This window comes from Xenopus laevis, chromosome 2S, assembly GCF_017654675.1.
Source record: "Xenopus laevis strain J_2021 chromosome 2S, Xenopus_laevis_v10.1, whole genome shotgun sequence".
In the NCBI taxonomy this organism is placed as follows: Eukaryota; Metazoa; Chordata; class Amphibia; order Anura; family Pipidae; genus Xenopus; species Xenopus laevis.
In genome coordinates, this window is record NC_054374.1 from 125,411,845 (window position 1) to 125,432,359 (window position 20,515).

Genomic DNA, 20,515 nt, shown 5'->3' on the forward strand with positions numbered 1-20,515 from the left:
CACACACACACACACACACACCACCACACACACACACCACCACACCACACACACATGCACACACACCACACACACACCACACACACACCACACACACACCACACACACACACACACACACACACACACCACCACCACACACACACACACACACCACCACCACCTATATATGCACTCCCTTGTCCCTGTAGGGTGGTAATGCTTACAGCCACACAAGTCAGCAGCTAGAAAATCGCAGCCATCCATAAGGCTGCCTAATAATATTAATCCCAATGCGTTTTGTCATGTTTCAGCGAAAACCCGAAATAATGAATGTTTCCTCATCTGCTTGCTTTTTAACGCATCTCATTTGGGAGGCAGTGGTGCATAATATATGTAGCACTCTGTAATTACACATACTAATAATAATATAAAATATTAATGTGACTGTTGTCTTGCAGCGTTTGCTGTTTTCATATAAGGGATGTGGGAATTTTAATCCAAGTCACAAGGACAGCATTCTTTTGACTACAATGGCTCTAATACTGAAATGAGAAAAACATATAGGCAAACCTGGGTTACCTATTTAACAGGCCACTTGTCGTACAGTTTTTGCCGACATCTCTGTATTTTAAATCTTTTGATTTCTCATCTTGCTGCTTTGTAGCTCACATGAGAAGATCACCCTACCTGTGAGCACTCCTGTTGTGACACTTTCCTCCTATTCCAATTACTTGCCAGCATTTCAGCCTAACCGCAGTGCTCTACGAGCATAAGAGGATTTGATTTGTTAGAGCAGACGTGGAACACTAGCATCTATTAAGCATATATATGCACCCTCCTTCCAATGGCTCTTATTATTCTCCTTTGGGCTCATTTTCTGAGCAGATGGAATATCCTTGGCTGCCTTTGATTTGTATTCGTTTGCTGGATGCCCGGCTTCACTTTGCAGCACACGCTTGCACACACTGCTTTGATGGCCTTAGGGATTTTCTCTCTGAAATCCCAGTGCTTTTTTTCAGCCTGCCATGTGCTGCTGGGACTGTTTTGCCTTATTTACTTCAAAGGCATCATTTTCATATTGTTCTTTGGAAAGATAAGTCCCTGCAGATGCCATTCGCATTCTATGTTTTCACTTATCTGGTTTGCTGAAATGTTGCCCTCATGTTACCCACTCCCCATAGTGCAAGTCTTTCATTAAAGAGAGAGACAACAGAAAATAATCTTTTTTTTTTTATCTACCATATCATTGCCTTTGAATGCTATTTATAATTTTGCCATAAAAGTATTTGCCTGATGCTTTTACATTACCTTTCTTACTACCCTGTTCCTGTATGAGGGGGCTGCCATATTTGTGCAGCAGGAGTCCGTTAGCATAAGAAATTCTGACAGGTTAAGAAGGGACGGTCAGGTTGGTAAAACAGTCAGGTTTATGAATTTCAAAAACCAATTACTAACAAAAGGAGAACTATTGACGAAAACGATTACCATGACCTTTATTGTAGATGAATATTTTGAAAATAAATTTTTTAGTGTCAGCATCACTTTAATATCTTTATGGCCCGGACCAAGAATTGGGCTACCATGCAGTTAAGGGTCACAGTCACGGTGATACCGCCTTTTTTGTTTTTGGATTGTTTCACTTTAATTACTCAGTGACTCATCTACTTGCCATTTAAACTGCTGCCTGGTTGCTAGTTTCCCTTTGCCTAGAAACCTGGCTTTTATCAGAGTGAAAACAGTGTAGTACCTGTACATATAGAAGCAATACAAAGTAATGAAAACAGTAGCAACATAGTCATCAGCTTTGTACTTGACAGGGTATCTGACCCTAGAAAACAGTTAACATATTGCAAAGTCTTACCAGATCAGTATAAAGCACAAAGGACATATTATTTTGTATAATAAATGTTATTTTATAGTATAATACACACAAGCCACATGTACCACCTGAAATATTTTCTTATAAAGGTACTTACAGGGGTTGTTCACCTTGAAATTAAATTTTATTACCATGTAGACAGTGATATTCTGAAACAATTTGTAATTGTTTCAGAATATCACTGTCTACATGGTAATAACATTTTTTTCTTCAATTATTTAGCATTTTGTTCACAGCTTTTAACAGCTATCTGGTTAGGGTCCAATTTACCCTAGCAACCTGGCAGTGATTTGAATGAGAGACTTGAGTAGAAATAATACATCACCTGAACAGAATGATGGGTAATAAATAAGTAACAATAAAATTGTAGTCTAAGAAAGCAATCCTTGTTCGCTGCTTGGGTCTGTGACCTCTATTTTGCAAGCTGGAAAGAAGCAGAACATGACGACAATTTTAAAGTAGAAAAAATAAAAAATGAAGACCTATTGAAAAGTTGCCAAGAATGGGACATTCTGTAACATATTAAAAGTAAGGTGAACAGCTCCTTAAAAGGTGTGACCTGTGCATCATGACTTATTGAAATTGCACACCATAAGAAACAATGTATTCCATGCTTTAAAGACCAGTCGCCATAAAAAGCTGTATAATAGAAGTTCTTTTAAAATCAATCATTAAACCCAGATTATTTTTTTAATTAAAACATCCATAACTGTTATAAACGCATTTAAAACTCTCAGCTGTCAATCATATATTGCCTGCCCCTCCTCTATGCCTCATTCTACCTGAAGGGCTGCTGGCTGGACATCCCTGTATTTTTTATTTAAATATTAAATAATATAAATATTAATAATTAATATAATATTAATGCACTGTAAAATATATTAGAAGTCACACGAGTTCCATGAAGGTGCAAGGCCACAGGCACAATGAATGAAAACTACTACATGTTTCATTATACCTATAAATTCATTGTGCTTGTGGCCTTGCACTTTCATGGAACTCATGTGACTTCTAATATCCTTATATTTTATAGTACATTTATATTTATATATTAAAAATACAGGGATTTTCAGCTTGCAGCCAAGGGCAGGCGGGACACTGGGAAAAAACCTGGTGGGCCCCGCAAGCTCAGAACCGATCCCATAACTCCCAACTGTCCAGTTTTTCACGGGACAGTCCCGATTTTGACAGCTCAGCCCGCAGTCCTGGGTTTGTTACTGAAATATCTCGACTTTCTCTTCGATCTCCTGCACTGACAGCAGAAAAAGATAAAAATTTCTAATTTATTTGGCAGAGAGGCCAGAATAGATACTTTTATAACTATTTAAGATAAGCAGGTCTCTTGGGAGAGCTTCTTTCTTTTCCCAAAATGTTGGGAGGTATGCGGATCCCTTATATTCTGTTGTAAAGTTTTCAATAAAAAACATAAAAACCCCATGCTGCTGATCTCCCTCCCCCAATATGCTGAACGCAGATTTCATTTACGTGGTGGAGGGTGGGTGGTGGCGGCCCCTGTAGAGGGGTGTGGGGGCCCCTGGGACGGCAGCCATGCTGGGCCCTGCACCCACCAGTCCGACCCTACCTGCAGCCCTTTAGCTATTCAGGTAGATGTAGTGCAACTAAAGCAAGACAATTGCAAGACATAATCCCTTTCCTACAATTCTTGGGGCCCTGGTCCCTTCAGCTCTTAGGCTAGGGGCACACGGCGCGATTTCGCCGCGATTCTGCGCTGGGCGAGTTGTCGCTGCGTTTTTTAAGCCGAAATAGCTTTGCTAACTTTGGCGCTGGCGTCAATGCAAATCGTGGCGAAATCGCTGCGCTAATTCACACGCGGCGATTCTTTTTCTACTGTCGCCCGGAAACGCCCAGCGAGGCAACTTCGGACGACAATAGAAAACGAATCGCCGCGTGTGAATTAGCGCAGCGATTTCGCCGCGATTTGCATTGACGCCAGCGCCAAAGTTAGCAAAGCTATTTCGGCTTAAAAAACGCAGCGACAACTCGCTTAGCGCAGAATCGCGGCGAAATCGCGCCGTGTGCCCCTACCCTTACAGTCCTTAATGTAATTCTATCTTCTTGAAATGTAGCTGTTACCTGTGTTGGCTGGCAGAACATTTGTTCCTCATGCTTGAATGACAATGGGAATGTCTGCGTTGGTCAGTATCTATTGTCCCCCAGTGTAATGAGTTCATGGTGCCCAGGACAAAATTGACATTCAACTTTATTGGAATCTGCCATGACCAGTTATTCCGCTGTCCCTGACTACAGCCCCTGTAGTGTATTACTGAATCGTATGTACAAGCACCTGCTTCTTATTTGCTTGGGGCTTCTTGTATCTTTGAATTAGTATACCATGACATGAAGTGGGGTAATAGAATAGAATCAACTGGTCACTAAAAATGATGCTTGATGTTATCAATAGGAAGAAAGATAGAAAGATAAAGTTGGCAACCCTAGGCCAAAGTTAAAAGCACTCCGCTTGGCATCTCCACCAGAATTTGTGCCATCTACTCTACAATGCCATGGAAATCTTTCAAAACAAAAACATAAGGCAATACAGCAGCCAACTAAAGAAGCCACTAAACAGAAGATGGGCCACCCTAAACCTCCATTTGCAACACTGTTATATCCCCCCCCCCCCCATTTTACTAGCTAAGTGGGGTTATTTCATATTGAATACAGTCCCCCTGCCCAAGGTCCTTGGCCGGTGTGTTTTGCTACATGAACACTTCTTCATGTTACTTTTTTATTCCTTTGGTGTTTGTTGAAAGTATATTGCTTAAAGGGGTTGTATGCCTTTGAGATAACTTTTAGTATGATGTAGAGAGTGATATTTTGAGACAATTTGCAATTGGTTTTCATTTTTTATTATTTGTGGTTTTGGGGTTATTTAGCTTTTTATTCAGCAGCTCTTTAATTAGTTTTTTATGCAATCTGGTAACTGGGATTCAAATTACCCTAGCAACCATGCACTGATTTGAATAAGAGACTGGAATATGAATAGGAGAGGCCTGAATAGAAGGATCAGTAAAAAAAAGTAACAATAACAAATAACTATAAAACTAAAAAAAAATAAAAAAATAATGAAAACCAATTGAAAAGTTGCTTAGAATTGGCCATTCTATAACATAATAAAAGTTACCTTAAAGGTGAACCACCCCTTTATTAAACATGAGTGATGCCGGACTGTTCCTTCAGCTGCACCCGTCTTATACATAGAAATGTGACACAACAGCCCCGTAATGACAATGACTGATTTCACAAATTGAACCTACTACTGTGAAAATTGACATTTGCCAAATAACGGAAAGTCCGTCTCCCATAGACTCCATTTTATCCAAATAATCCAAATTTTTAAAAATGATTTCCTTTTTCTCTGTAATAATAAAACTGTACCTTGTACTTGATCCAAACTAAGACATAATTGATCCTTATTGAAAGCAAAATAAGCCCATTGGGTTATTTCATATTTACATGAATTTATGGTAGACTTAAGGTATGACGATCCAAATTACAGAAAGATCAGTTATCTGGAAAGCCCCAGGTCCGAGGGTTCTGGATAACAGGTACTTTACAGTGGGTCTATTAGTATGCTTAACTTTCAGAATATTAACTATAACATTTTATTTGCAAGACATGGGTTTGGGGTATAATCCCATATAATAATAATATTAATTTTGCAAACAGCACTATTAGCATCGTTAGTCTTATATAATATAGTTTTTTTCCTTTAGTTGCGCAGCTGGCAGTTGCATGTAGTCAGTTGCTGCCATCCAGTGGAATGTTAAAAACTGCACTTTGCTTGCAAAGAAGAACTCACTTTGGCTACTCTATTTCCTTTCCTTGAGGAACTAGAAGACTTACCAATGAGGAAGCACCAACAACCCAGGGTCTAAAAACTGCCAGCTCAGTTGTCCTATTGGCACATGTTGATAGAGCATTGCTGAAGCAAATAAGACAGAATGTATTCATGCCATACTCTAAATGCTCAGCAGCACTTCTTCTTGCAGCCTTTCATGCAGTTAAATTATATTTGCATGCAGGCATACTAAATTGAACTTAATGACAGGCTGCATAGTAGCATTTGGGCACTTCTGCAGCAGCTGAGTTTGCCGTGTGCCACATGCTTCTGTCTTTGCAAAAGGTAATTTAAACCAGGCTGGGAACAGGCAAGGCTGTTAAAGGAGAACTAATGCTTAACTAAAGAAGTAGGATATAAATGTTTCACATTATGTTTCGGGTTTCTGTACCAGCCCAAGGCAACCACAGCCCTTTAGCAGTAAAGATCTGTGTCTCCAAAGATGTCTCCTTAGCTCCCCATCTTCTTTTCTGCTGATTCACTGCACATGCTCTGTGCTGCTGTCACTTACTGAGCTTAGGGACCCACTCACAATATACAGTATACATAGAATAGAAATGTCACAATATAAGGCTGATTAGTAATTAATACAAATAATGGCAGCACAGAAACCAGTGCAATTATCATCAGAATTTAATAATCAGCCCTGTAGCATCATCTTATATTACAGACCAACCTCATTTTCTGCTGGATAATTAGTGACAACCCCTAAGCTTAGCTTCTCAACAGCTGCTCAGAGCCCACTGAGCATGTGATTGTCACAGACACTTTCCAAGATGGTGACCCCCCTGTGACAAGTTTGAAGTCCTGGATCATTTCTTTAGGCTGGTGTAATAAGGTCAGTATATAAAATATGGCATTTTTAGCCATATTCATTTTTAGGGTTTAGTTCTCCTTTAAAGTTTTATAGCATAGCAATCGGATAATGAAGAATAAGTGGTGTCCACTGTGCTGCGCCACTGTCTACTTGGCAAGTGCTGATAGGAATCCTGGTCTGTCTCACTCGTTGGATCAGGGGTGCCAAAAAGGTAGATCGGGATCTACCAGTAGACCTTTAGCTGATGATCAGTAGATCTCAAGACACTGTCAACAAACAGCTCGTCTATATCACCCTCCTGTTTCACGATTTCAATTCAGATATTTATTATGCTAAGGTTACATAAGAAATAGTTGTTTGTTAAATATAGCAATATAAATTTTCCCATAAATCAATATAATATGTAAGTAATATTCTCCATGGAACAGAAAGCTAACAGTGCTTTTATGGATGTAGATCATAATGGGACAACATCATTAAGGGGCAGATTTATCAAAGGTTGAGGTGAATTTTCAAATGAAAAAAATTCTAATTTCAAGCTATTTTTTGTGTACTTCGACTAGGGAATAGTTCAAATTTGATTCGAATTTGAAAAAAAATCGAAATTTCTAATATTATGATTTATTATGTACTGTCTCTTTAGGAATTCGACTTCAACATTCGCCATCTAAAACCTCCCGAATTGCTGTTTTAGCCTATGGTTGACCTCATAGAACCTATTTGGAGTCAATTGGTGGACTTTGAAAAATCAATGGGTTTATTTTTTTGGGAAAACTTTAAAATCAAATTCGATTCAATGTGATATTACTTCGATTCAAATTCGGCTGAATACAGACCTATTTCATCGAAAACGGACCTATTCTACCAAAAAAAACCTTTGACTTAATTTCCATTGGTCTTTTTGAATTCGAATTTCAACGTTTTTTGAATTCGAAATTCAACCCTTGATAAATATGCCCCTATCAGTAGACCTCACATTAGTAAAGTATGGGCACTCCTGCATTAGAGCCTGGGCTGCCAGCAAGTATGGAGAGGGAGGGGTTTTTGTTAAAAAGCTGCACTCTGAGAACTGTATAGGCTTAAAGGAAGATATATTGAAAAAAATCATTTTTGGCTGCAGCCGTTATGTCTGCTTTAAGCCTTTGTTGTATGTTATAACCCAGCCGGGGGACTTTAGTGTTCCAATAACAAATGAGCCCATCCTGTGTTTGTGTGAGACCTGCTCAAGATGCCAGCGCATACTTGTGTTCCTCAACTACCACTACAACTGCCAGTTACTGTGCAACAAAGGAAGTGACGCATGCTGCTATTCCCAATTGCTAAAATAGAGGCAAAACACAGACACAACCCACAGTCCTTCAGATGCAGCTAAACTACAGCTATCGGCACCTCACTGACACCAGTCTCTGTCTCTTCTGCCCTTGGGCACCTCCTAACAGGAATTTATACATTGAGTTATTTGCACATGGCTATTGTAATAATGCAGCAATTTGTCATATTCATCATTTAAAGGCTTTGTTTGCCAGTGGGTGTTCCATATAGTGGGCAAGAAGGGAGATCTCTGCTATTTGAGGATAATGTATTTCATTTGGTCTAATCGTACTGTAACATCTAGGAGAAACCCAGAAGTATAAAGACATGGTACTACCTCATTTATTTCCTGAGATTTGGTAAAAGTCATGGATACAAGTGGCAGAAATTACTTTTAGGACCCTAGGGTAGAGTCCTGCAGCGGTCGCTTACCCGCAAAAACCTGCGGTACCCTGTGGGTTGTGGGTAGAAGTTCCGGGTGCGGGTATAGACACGGTTGGCGGTTCTGCTAGTATGCAGGTCGGGCCACGGGTCTTCTCAATAGTGATATTTACGTCTTTTTTCTGGGCATGTCTACTTCCGATGACATCACTTCCGGTTTACAAAGACAGCACTTCCTGTTTTATGTCTTTTTTCCCTGATCATATCTACTTCCGATGATGTCACTTCTGGTTTACAATGACAGCACTTCCTGATTCTTGATGGTCAGCGGGTCTGTGTTGCGGATAAGGTACTTGCGGGTCCAATCGGTTAAGAATGCGGGTCCGGGTTGCAGGTGTCGGCTACGGGTCCCAAAAAATTGACCCGTGCAGGACTCTACCCTAGGGTGAGTTCCTGCCAGGGCACTACCTGCAAGAAATGTGTATGTTCTGCCTGAGTATGAGTGGGTTTCCTCTAAATACTGCAGTTTCCTCCAACAAACACAGGCAGGTATGCTGGCCCTTTTACTAGGCCTTAGATTGTAAACTCCACTGGGGCAGGGACTGGTGTGAATGATATAGAACCTCTGTAAAGTGCTGCAGAATTGGTGCTATATAAATAAAGATAATCAGTCACTTAGGACTGGCTGCTAATCATAATAGTGCTTCAATATCCAAGTGAAGAAATGCCCACTCCCACCTCTGCCTGTGATATGAATGGAATCTACCTGACTGTACAACCAATCCAATCTCTTTATTGTTTCATCCACGAGTTGTAACCCAGCTGTTCCTATTCATTCCCTGCAGACCTATCTGAAAGAAATTCTGAGAGACATCGGCATTTACAACATGAAAGGAACTCACAAGAACACATGGGAGCTGAAGCCAGAATACAGACATTATCAAGGAGAAGACAAGAGTGACTAGGAAGATCCAGGGCCCCAATGTACAACGTCCGGGAGGAACCATGCATTACAGGCCCAGAGCAAATACTGCCCAAAACTCCACCCCCTGTGGAGATTCATAAGCTGAAGTATAATATTTTTCCATTTCAAACATAGCATAGTATATGGGGCATATACACAGGCATTGTTTAATGCTTCCTAAAAGATAGTTCATAGAGCCACACATGAACTGGAATAAATAAAACCTTGTGTCATTTTCCCTTGCAAATAATGTACATTCCACTGGCACAAACTGTGGGTTTTGCTAGGTAATTCTTTTTTCAGACTTCAAAAAAGTATATTTTCTTTTTAACCTTCTTAAGACTAAAGCAGATTTTCATTATAACTGTCTGACTTATTATTATTTCTTTGTATTTCAATTTTGTGTGCTCTAAGGTTTTTTAACACTGGTTCTTAATAAAAAAGAAAAATAAGGCCAGCCATCTTCAGTTTTGGGTTTCATTGGAAATTTGTGCTTCAGAATCTATCTATCTAATAAAAAAAAATGGTAGCCTTGGCAGTTAACCAGCATATATTTATTTAGCAAGAATATCCCGTGAAATGCGAATTATAAAAAGTCAAATTTTTATTAAGCTAGCATATTAAAAATAGTACATACTGACCCCATATGACCCACCTTACGCATTTCATACCCTCTGGTACTTAATCATAGGTGTCTTTGGCAGCATCACATTAGTCACCAAATTTAAAACCAGGGTGAACCTTTCTTTTAAAACCATGTAGTTCAATGTAGTTGACCCAACCTCCTTGTATCTTTTAAGTTACACCCTAGTACTATTTGCTATAACCTGTATACATATATAATGCTGACTAAGCCAATGATCAGCTCCAGGAAGATCAAAGAAGGTCTAAAGTTAAAAAATTAAAGGAAATAAAAAAAATGATGCTGAAATACCAGTTCAATTATAGGCACTACCTAAATATTCTATAGTCCAATAAAGAAACAATAATATGGGAGATAAACTCACCATTCATCCCAGTCTAAGGGTGCATATAATGCAAAACAAACAGGATGTGAGTCTTTTTAAAAATAACAAAAGGTGTTTTAAAAATACAAAAACATTTATTAGGACATGATAGACGGAAGCCTACTGGCGCACTTGCCCGTAGCCTTATTTCATTGTTGAAAAAGACACGTGCTGAACAGGTTACAATTTGCCAAAGAACACATTGACTGGCCTAAAGAGAAATGGAGCAACATTTTGTGGACTGATGAAAGCAAGATTGTTCTTTTTGGGTCTAGGGGCCAAAGACAATTTGTCAGACGACCCCCAAACACTGAATTCAAGCCACAGTACAGTGTGAAGTCAGTGAAACATGGTGGCACAAGCATCATGATATGGGGGTGTTTGATCACAAACAAAAAATATAGTTCACTGTAATTATTGTTCACTCACTTGTATTACCCAATTTCAGGCTGTGTAGTGGTCTATAAACCAGAATAGGGATATTAAAAACAAGTAAAGCAGTAAAACCCCACACTACCTTACTGAATTTAATGGAGATCTAATTATATAAGTACTTAGTGCTATTATAATCATATGCTTTGTTCTCAATCAATTTAGCACCAACATACAATTAATGGTATTCCAATCGATTGTGTTATATACAAATAATTAAATTGATTAAAGAGCTTAAGTGCTATTAATTAGGTGCTGTGACTTTCAATAAAAATTATCTACACACAATTGATGAATAATCTAAGTTGTAATTTTAAAGTGAGTTCATGGTATCAAACAATTAAAAATAAAGCGTCAGCCATTCATGAATAAAAGTCAGAAATTAGAAAATAGTATAGAGGTGGAGTTGTCCCGAAGAAACTAGCTGCGTTGGTCTAAGCCCTGGGACACCACACGTAGGAGAAAAGCAGAACACTGAGGACTGTGGTCTCGTTACTACGTTTAACTGTCTTGTAAGGAGAGCTAACTTTGCTATAAAACCAACAAATCCTCAGTGCCTTAGAGATAAAAGAGAATAAAAAGAATGAATGCTGCGCTAGTAGCGCTACAATTCCATTAAATTTCTCTGGATCTGAGATTAAATTTAAGTTTAAAAAAGGTAAGATTTCAATAATAAGCTTTTTTTTTTATTTATTTTTTTAAAAAAAAGGGTTTGAAGGCTCGCCTCCTAGAACTTTCACCAAAGTGTTAGCACCAGTTATTGCTCACCTAAGACTTCAGGGTGTTCAGATTTACATGTATCTAAACGACATCGTAGTGATGAAGAGTCAAAGTCCAGAAGCATTAGAAGTCCACACTCAATTTGTTCTGAGGACATTACAGATGCACGGCTGGTTAGTAAATCCTGCAGAAATCACAACTAGTTCCTACTCGGACCCTAAACTTTTTAGGAGTCCTCTTCAATACAATAAAGGAAGTTATTTCTCTTCCAGAAAAAGTGAAGATGTTTCGGGTAAACAACTGCAAAACAGTAAAACAGTGTCAGCAGATGATTGTTTCTACTATTGATGCGGTCAAATGGGCTATGTGCCACACAAGGATGCTGCAACAAGACCAACTTGAGAAACAAAATCGAGAATTTTTCACAGATAATTGTCTTAAGTTTGAATGCCATGCAAGATCTAACCTGATGGGAGAACCCTTCCACTCTCAGAAAAATATTAAATTTAAGAGAGCCAAATTGGATAAAAAATAATACAGATGCAAGTGCTACAGGCTGGGGAGCTCATCTAGATGGAATTCTTGCCCAGAGTGCAAAGAATTGGTCATCCAACAGGAGAGAATTGATTGCAGTATGGAAAGCTGTTCTAGCTTTTTGAAAACAGATTACGGGGAAACCAGTCAAAATTGTAAAGGACAATTACTCAGTAGTCAAATACATCAGCAAACAGGAGGGGGAACAAGAAGCTCTTCACTTCTTCACATTGCCCTGAAAATCCTTTACTGGGCGGAGAAACATATGACCAATCTTACAGCGATTCACATTTCTGGCAAACTGAAAGCAGAAGAAGACTTTCTCAGCAGGTCAGATTTACCCAGGAGATTGGGCTCTGAATCAGAAAGTATTCCAGAGGCTAACAGAGATATGGGGGATGCCCCAAGTAGACCTGGCAACAGCAAAAAATGTGAAGGTGAAGACATTTTGCTCCAGATTTCTGCAGAAAGGAGCCCTGTTTGTGGATGCATTTTCGAAGAAGTGGAATTTTCCCCTGGCTTTCCAGTAATTCAAAAGGTCCTCAGGAAGATTTGTTAGGACAGTGCGGATGTGATCATTACTGTGGTGGTGGAGGAGACAGTTGTTTCCTGATGGCCTTAGATCACCCAGTTAAACTACCCTTGATTTATAACCTTCTGTCTCAAGGACCTCTTCTGCACCCCAACTTGGAAAAACTATCTTTAACGGTGTGGAGATTGAAAGGCAGATCGTGAAAAGGAAAGGGTCTCTCTGAAAAAGTGATAAACACGCTGTTGGCGTCTAGGAAAACTTCTAATCCCAACATATATTATGGAATTTGGGGTATATTCATTGACTGGTGTAATACTCATGGTGGGAATTTGCTCCACTCTACTGCTGAATCTGTAGTGGAATTTCTACAACAGGGGTTTGATTAAGGACTCGGCTTGAATACACTGAAAAGTCACATAGCTTTGTCTGCTCTAAATACAGTTCAATGGGCTTCCCATCCCTTAGTGATTAGATTTGTTCAAGCCGTCAAGCATCTTTAAACCAAACTGCCGAGAAACCTCTGTGGGATATTCCTTTAGTCCTTAAAGCTTTGATGTCTGATCCTTTTGAGCCTATTGAAGAAATTCCTTTTAAGCATTTTGACCTTAATGTCTGAAAAACATCTTTCTATTTTTGTGGATAAAGCGGTTTTAAAGCTGAGTGATGAATTTCTACCAAAGGTAGTATCAGATTTCCACCTTAATCAACTGGTGGTGCTACCTACTTTTTTCTCAAACCCTCAAAATGAGGAGCAACTTTTATGGCACAACTTGGATGTGGTTAGGTGCCTTAAATGCTACCTTAAAAGAACAAAGTTTCAGAAATACAACAGTTCTTTTTGTTTTTCCAGAGGGGTTTCAGAAGTGGAAAGAAGGCTTCTAAAGATTGCATCAGCAAAGCTTATTCTTTTAAGTGCTATGGCTAGTCCCAAGGTTTTAATGGCTCATTCTACCAGAGCATTAACGTCATCCTGGGAATTCAGTGCTCGGGTTTCTCCAGAAGAAATATGCAAAGCAGCAGCTTGGTCTTCAGTCAACACTTCCATTCTCGCTTTAAAGTTGATGTGCTCTCAGCAGCTCAGGCTAATTTTGGGCACAAAGTTCTGAAAGCTGTTTCAACTATTACAATGATCCCAAACACAAGGTAAAGAAACACTGGGGAGGCTCAAGAACTAAAAATGGAATGTCTTGCAATGGCCCAATCACAGCCCTGATCTCTGTCCAGTTTGGAAACAAAGCTGAAATTGAGATGACAGGCATGACCAAATGAACTAGTCAATAGCCTGAGTCCTAATCTATTGCACCTCTGTCAATGTTTTTTGGTTTTATTTTAAAGAAACCTAGTCCTGGTTAGGCTACTTTTCCGAGCTGGAATGATGGGGTTGAATTCAACCACAGCACAGAGTTTGTATGTTGTCAGTGTTCACAGTGGGTTCCAGTCTCCATCCAAACCCTAAAATTATTAAAATTTTTTTTTTTTAAATGCGTGTACATTTGTGTTTGTGATAGTTGCAGGGGGGTCAGGTCGTAAGCTTGAGAGGCACGTATACTCGTGTAATATATCTGTACAGTCCTGTAGAATAGGCTGGTGCTATAGAACTAGAAGAGAATATACTTAACATGTTGATTCTGAGTTGCACATCCCTGGGTTATCTAATAAAAATGGTTTGCTTCAGGTAAAGGTGGCTATATACAGGCAGATATAAGCACTGACTTGGCAGGTTATCTGTCCAAATACTGGGCTTGATTGGTGATTGAACAGGTTTGATTTTCCCATCAGATAGGACTGATTTGGCTCATTAAAGGATAACTAAACCCTCCAATGATTAAAAAAACCCTACCCTACATAGTCCCCCACATAGGTGATTACCGCTGAAAGTACCCCTAACTCCTTACTCACTTATAGGTGCAGAGTAAGCACAGCCAAGCTCATAGGCACCATTTTCTGGCTCTTCTGTAATATTCCTTCCCTTTTGAAATTTCCAGCACACGTGCAGTTGCTACAAACCAGGGGTCTGAGCAAGGACCACACCAATGAACAGATGAGGCTTTCTATATCTCTATCTGAGGACGTGCCGGTATTGTAGGCACAAAACGCGTTAGTTAAACTACTCACCCACTGCCACCCAGTGTGTTTAAATAAGCTGTTAACTAATACAGCGGGTTATTCTGAAAGTGGTTAGTTCTGGATTGAAGTTGCCGGATTCCTGCGAGAGCAGCGACAGACGCCACATTAAACCAGTGTGAGCTCTGCTTTTAACTTCACATCATTAATCTGTGTTTCCCCAAGGATAGGATTTACCCCACTAATTTGCAGGTTAATATTAGGGTATAGGAGACCTTCAGTTGTACATAAGACACTTTTAAACGTAATCTGCGTAAGCGTATTTATTTAGGCAAGTCAATAATTCTCCAAATCCAAACAAAGTTACAACCCGGTTGTTTTTGCACAGTAACAAACCCCTTCAGAGCCAGGAGGTATTCGCTACAATGTTGAAAGACATTCTGGCAGAGGAGTCTAAAAACCTGGAGCCCAGAGGCAGATTGAATACTTTTACTCAAGTGTGAAAATTGTCCACAAACTGAAGGTCCACTTCTTTTAAAAATGTTCTGCCAATCAAAGTCTGTCTGAAAGAGTTATTGCAGATTAAACCAAAATGCAATGTCTACAGTGGAGAATGATGGGCTTTATTCAATCTAAGCGACAAGAAAAAAAAAAAAAAATAATTCAGGGCCATAAAAAAAAAACAAAAAAAACTCAATGTACAAGTCTTTTTCGAGTCGGTAAGATCTTGCTTAGTCCTGGTGTTCATGGATGAAAAGCAGCAGCCAAGATGGAAGAATCAAACGGAATGTTACTGAAAAGGTAAGATTACAAAAGTTAGTTTTCATCCTACAGACAGTCGGTTACAGCAGAGTAAGGCTGCATTTATATTCCTCTATTCAATCTGAAAAGCTACATATTAAGCCAGACAGAAAGCGCGAGGAATTTTTCTCTTGCATCTCTGTGCAAACCAAAAAAGCAATTAAATAGCTCATGGTCTATCAATGGATGCGTAAATGCTCACTGCATCAGCATGAACCATAAAACCTCCCCCCCAAATTTAGAAGTCCATCAAACAGGGCAGATGTCAGCCAGTGTGGCAGAAATATGTGAAATTGCCCAATTTCCTTGTCCCATCTGTACCAAGCTTCTTGCAGAATAAGTATTGTGTTTATTTCAACTTACACATTTCTCAATATTCAAGCCATCCGTCTGTTTAGAGTCTGCTAGATCTTGCTTAGTCCTGGTGTTCCTGGATGAAAAGCAGCAGCCAAGATGGAAGAATCAAAAGGAATGTTACTGAAAAAGTAAGATTAAAAAAGTTACTTTTCATCCTACAGACGGTCCGTAACAGCAGAGTAAGGCTGCATTTATATTCCTCTATTCAATCTGAAAAGCTACATATTAAGCCAGACAGAAAGCGCGAGGAATTTTTCTCTTGCATCTCTGTGCAAACCAAAAAAGCAATTAAATAGCTCATGGTCTATCAATGGATGCGTAAATGCTCACTGCATCATGGTTGATCAGTAAGCCATAAAACCTCTCCCTCCCCCCCCCCCCCCAATTCCCTAATTTAGAAGTCCATCAAACAGGGCAGATGTCAGCCAGTGTGGCAGAAATGTGAAATTAACAGCTCTGAATGGCTCAACTGGCCTCTGCCCATAAAACCCCAATATGAATTTACCAAATCTCTTAAGCTTAAAGGAACAGTAACACCAAAACATTTAAAGTGTTTTATTAAAGTAATGAAAATATCAAAAAAAAAAAATGAAAAAAACTGATCTGTTTGCTTCAGAAACACAACTATAGTTCATATAAACAAGCTGCTGTGTAGCAATGGTGGAAATTGAAAAATGTCTGTATGGCACAGGTTAATTAATGGATAACAGATAACACCATTAGACAAGAGCTTATCTGCTATCTGCTGTGTAACCTGAGTGTTTTCTCCTTTGAATGGCTGCCCCCATTGCTACCCAGCAGCTTATTTATATAAACAATAATCAATTTTACCAGTGCAGGACAACACGGCATTATATTTTAATTACTTTAAAGCACTTATTTTTTGACGTGCATTTTGTGTGGAAATAAATTAATTCACATCCAATCATCAAAATTAAGTGATGAAGGAAACCATTTCCACATGAATGGGTTGAACAGAATCATTTGAGAATTTCAACATTACAGGAAAATTACATGGAAAGAAAGTGCACACAACTTGCATTTACCTTAAGCATTGCCAACTTATCGACGGGCATACTAAAATAATATAAGCAACTAAAAATTCTCTTCACCTTTGTATTGTTACTGGTCACTATGTATGTAATTCTGTATGTTTTTGTATAAACCACTATTTTACAGCACTGCAGAATATGCTGGTGCTTTACAAGTACATGTTAATACCTTTTGTGGCAGGTCTCAGCCTGTCGTTCAGTCGATCAGACAGGCTAGAAGATTTGTCGGCTGCTGATAATATCTCTGCATGTATTGCCGATAGTAACATTTTCAGTGGGAGACTGTAAACAGCTTTGTCAGACATAACTATCGTACGATTGCTGTCAGGGGCAGAACATCGGCTGATCTGTTCTTTTACTACTTTATTTGATCGGAATGGTTAGTGGCAGGTCGGGAGATGGCACCGCATGATCGTTCATCCAATATTGCAGGTTTATCTGCACGTCTATGTCCAGCTTTACCGACTTTGGCACATATCCTGCAAGCAGAGAGAATTTTGGCAATTTTTAAAAAAGGCCCACAAAGAATACTCAATAACTAGCAGGCATCGCTGATACCAGAAAGCTACAGTAGTACATTTGTAATAACCTGAGTTTTATTCAGATGCTCTCCTATTAATCTGCCAGAGTGCTGTTCAAAATCCCATGTTGCTAGGGAAAGTAGGAGCCTAGTAATGAGATAATCGGCTCCAGTGACAAGTTTGTGATATGCTGGCGGGCAACTAACAACATGGAATTGGGTTCCATTAGTGGAAATGGCCAAAAGCAGCACTGTCAGGGGGATATTGATGCAATTGTGGACATTTAGCATCAGCAGAGTGACAGCAATCACTGCATGTGACCCATAAACATTAAGCCCCTGCCTATGCCAATGGAAGCTTACAGGGAATGGGCCCCCGGAAGCAATATGGCCGCATCCCTCCCCACAGCATTTGTAGCCATGTGAAAAGTCTCGCCGATCACACACACACAGCGGATTTCCAGCCAAATTGGGCTACTTAATTAAAACCCAGGCTTGTTTTGAAAGTACAAACTAGCCAAGGTATGGATTTGGGCTACTTTTTGTGCCTTTGGCTGGTTTGTACGTTGGAAACCAGCCAAAGTTTTTCTTGCCCTAATGTGCCAATCCGGGGTCTCCCAATGCATGTTGGGTAATGTAGTTTTTGTGTAACAATTTTTTCAACTGCCAAGTTTAATGTAAGACTACGATACCCAGCATGCACTGGGACCGACTTGTGTAGCAGTCTGGAGTTAGCACATGTTGGGTTCTGTACCCCAGTCTTTGAAAAAGGAAAAATATATCTCATTTATAGTTATTTTTTAATAAAAATGCCGGTACTTGCATGCCGAATTACGGAAAAATAGTCCGCGAAGGCACAAAGCGAGTGAATTTCAGGCGACAAAGGGGGACAGTTCCCAACCATTATACGGGCCACCGCTTTCTTTCCGTCCTGAGCTGCCGCCCCTCCGTCCGAGACTTCATATACATCCGCAGTAATAACCGGACTAGAAATCGTAACGCTCTCCGTTAACCCCTGACTGTCTCTCCTAATCAAAACCTGAAAGTGATCGCCCTGGCTTGAGCGCGGGGGTAGTGCTGGAATGTTCCAAAAGTTGCCGCTAATCCCCATCACGCGTCCAGTCTGCCAGAGCCAACTCACCGGTAATGCAGTCCTTGCAGACGATCATGTTAGCGGCCTAGATGTTATACCGCCGAAGCACGCAGAAACGACCACTGTAGGCGGAGGGTGGGAAAGAAAAGGAGCGAGTCACTGTCTCACTCGGCTCATATAGGTCGTCGCAGCTCTCATGACGTAATCAGGGCATGCGCATTGAAGTAGAACAAGCTATGCGCCATCAGTGTTCTGACGTCCGTCATTGTGTCCAATTGGGCGGCAGTGTTTCGGGGGAGGAGCTATGCAACTTCAGCAAGTGTGCTTACGCAGCTGTTAGTGTAGCAGCGGCCTCTGTTGGTGAGTGTGGAAATGACACCTGGTGTTTGTAGTGAGAAAAGCAACTTTGCTTTAATGCATTAAACAAGTTCAGTGGCTTTAACATTCATGTGTCAACTTAATTGCTATTAAAAGTAGCATCTGTCTGAAAGAATCCATACTCTTAACTGCTAGGGTTCCCACCTTTAATGGAAGAGAAAACTGCTCTTCCTATTCTATTGTTTCCCCCCATTAATACAATTGGCATCAAGCAGCATTTTTACTAACAGACTGTAAAATACCTGCTTGGTGGCTGCCCTATGCACTGCTGGTGCTGACTCCTGAAATCATTTACACTTGACTTTTTAAAGAGGTGGTTTACCTTTAAGTTAACTTTTAGTATGGTATAGAATGGCCTTTTCTTAGCAACTTTTCAAATAATCCTTAATTATTTTTTCTAGTTTCTGTTTTATTTGCTTTCTTCTTCCAGCTTTCAAATGGGGGTCACCGACCCCATCTAAAAAAAAACAAATGCTACAAATGTATTGTTAATGCTACTTTTTATTACTCATTTTTTAATCAGTCCCTCCACTATTCATATTTCCGTCTCTTATTCAAATCAATGCATGGTTGCTAGGGTAATTTGAGCCCTAGCAACCAGATTGCTGAAACTGCCACCTGGAGAGCTGCTGAATAAAAATCTAAATTACTCACAAACGTCAAATAATGAAAAATGAAAACCAATTGCAACTTGTCTGAGAATATCACTCTCTAGATCATACTAACAATTTGGGGCAGATTTATCAAAGGTCAAGGTGAATTTTCAATTTCAAATTTTTTTAATTTCAATCTATTTTTTGTGTACTTCGACTAGGGAATAGTCCAAATTCTGTTCGAATTTGAAAAAAAAAGAGAAAATTAGAATATCGAAATTTATCATGTACTGTCTCTTTAAAAATTCGACTTCGACCATTCGCCATCTAAAACCTGACAAATTACTGTCTTAGCCTATGGGGGACCTCCTAGAACTTCTCTGGAGTCAATTGGTGGACTTTGAAAAATCACAGTTTTTTTTGGGAAAAACTTTGATTCGAATTCAATCAAATGCTCTATTACAGACTACAGAAAATATTATTATATTACAGAATACAGACCTATTCAATCAAAAACTGACTTATTCGGTTGGTCTTTTTGTATTAGAGTTTCAAAGCTTTTCAAATTCGAAATTCAACCCTTGATAAATAAGCCCCTTAATTCAAAGGTGAACAACCGTTTTAAGAGAAACAAATGCTGCTTTCATCTACAATTGCATTAAGAAATGTATAATGTAAAATGTGTATACAGAAAAGTCCCAAAAACGGTGTGTTATTTTCAGTGGTTTTAGTGGAAAAGGAAAGGCAAAATCACTGGGGGGTTCTAATTTGTCAGTTACCCCCTTGTACCCCAATAATTAATATCAGTTACTTGAGATATTGGGTCGGCATTCCTTTTCACTGAAAATGGCACCCACCTGAGTTACTACTGTAGGAGTCTCATGTCACCATCTTCTTCTGTCTTCCAGTGATCTATTGCAGCCACTGTGCACAGCAGTGAAAATCCAAATTTTGGTGTATAAAAATATTACTACTCCTCAACTTATGGCTAATAAATGAGCCACCAAGTGTAAGAAGAAGATGATGATGTGGCATTTCTACAATAGTGTCACAGGTTGGTGCTGGTACCCAAAGTCTCAGGCAAGCGATAATAATAACTGGCCTTTCTCCCTGTAATGATGATTTTCCTTCTCTTTTAGGCTATTTGTAAATTGTATTTGTTATTGGAAGACGTATGTGCCTGATACCCCTCCAGGAAACTATGGTTTCCTTGTCCTTTAGATGTTGCTCAGTAACAATA

General features: G+C 39.5%; 1 protein-coding gene, 1 long non-coding RNA gene and 2 other non-coding genes across 5 annotated transcripts in view; 1 reads left to right on the plus strand and 3 right to left on the minus strand.

Annotated features, from left to right (window-relative positions):
• Positions 1-9,651, plus strand: part of gtf2f2.S (general transcription factor IIF subunit 2 S homeolog) — a 102,329-nt gene extending 92,678 nt beyond the window's left edge. The window contains exon 8 of one of the 2 annotated variants that reach the window (XM_018248133.2): positions 9,074-9,649. In XM_018248133.2, coding sequence (XP_018103622.1) covers positions 9,074-9,193 — 120 coding nt within the window. In that variant the 3' untranslated portion in view covers positions 9,194-9,649. 2 annotated transcript variants of the gene reach the window in all.
• A 5,138-nt stretch (positions 9,652-14,789) lies between these two features.
• Positions 14,790-18,510, minus strand: LOC108709794. Its single transcript, XR_001934693.2, has 4 exons — positions 18,353-18,510; positions 16,861-17,170; positions 15,646-15,759; positions 14,790-15,274 (listed from the first exon to the last, which is right to left on the minus strand). It is a non-coding gene; the product is annotated as an uncharacterized LOC108709794 (long non-coding RNA).
• LOC121400855 lies at positions 15,344-15,474 on the minus strand. Its single transcript, XR_005965978.1, has one exon. It is a non-coding gene; the product is annotated as a small nucleolar RNA SNORA31 (small nucleolar RNA).
• On the minus strand, positions 15,829-15,959 carry LOC121400856. The gene has a single exon (XR_005965979.1). It is a non-coding gene; the product is annotated as a small nucleolar RNA SNORA31 (small nucleolar RNA).
• Positions 18,511-20,515: the final 2,005 nt, after the last annotated feature.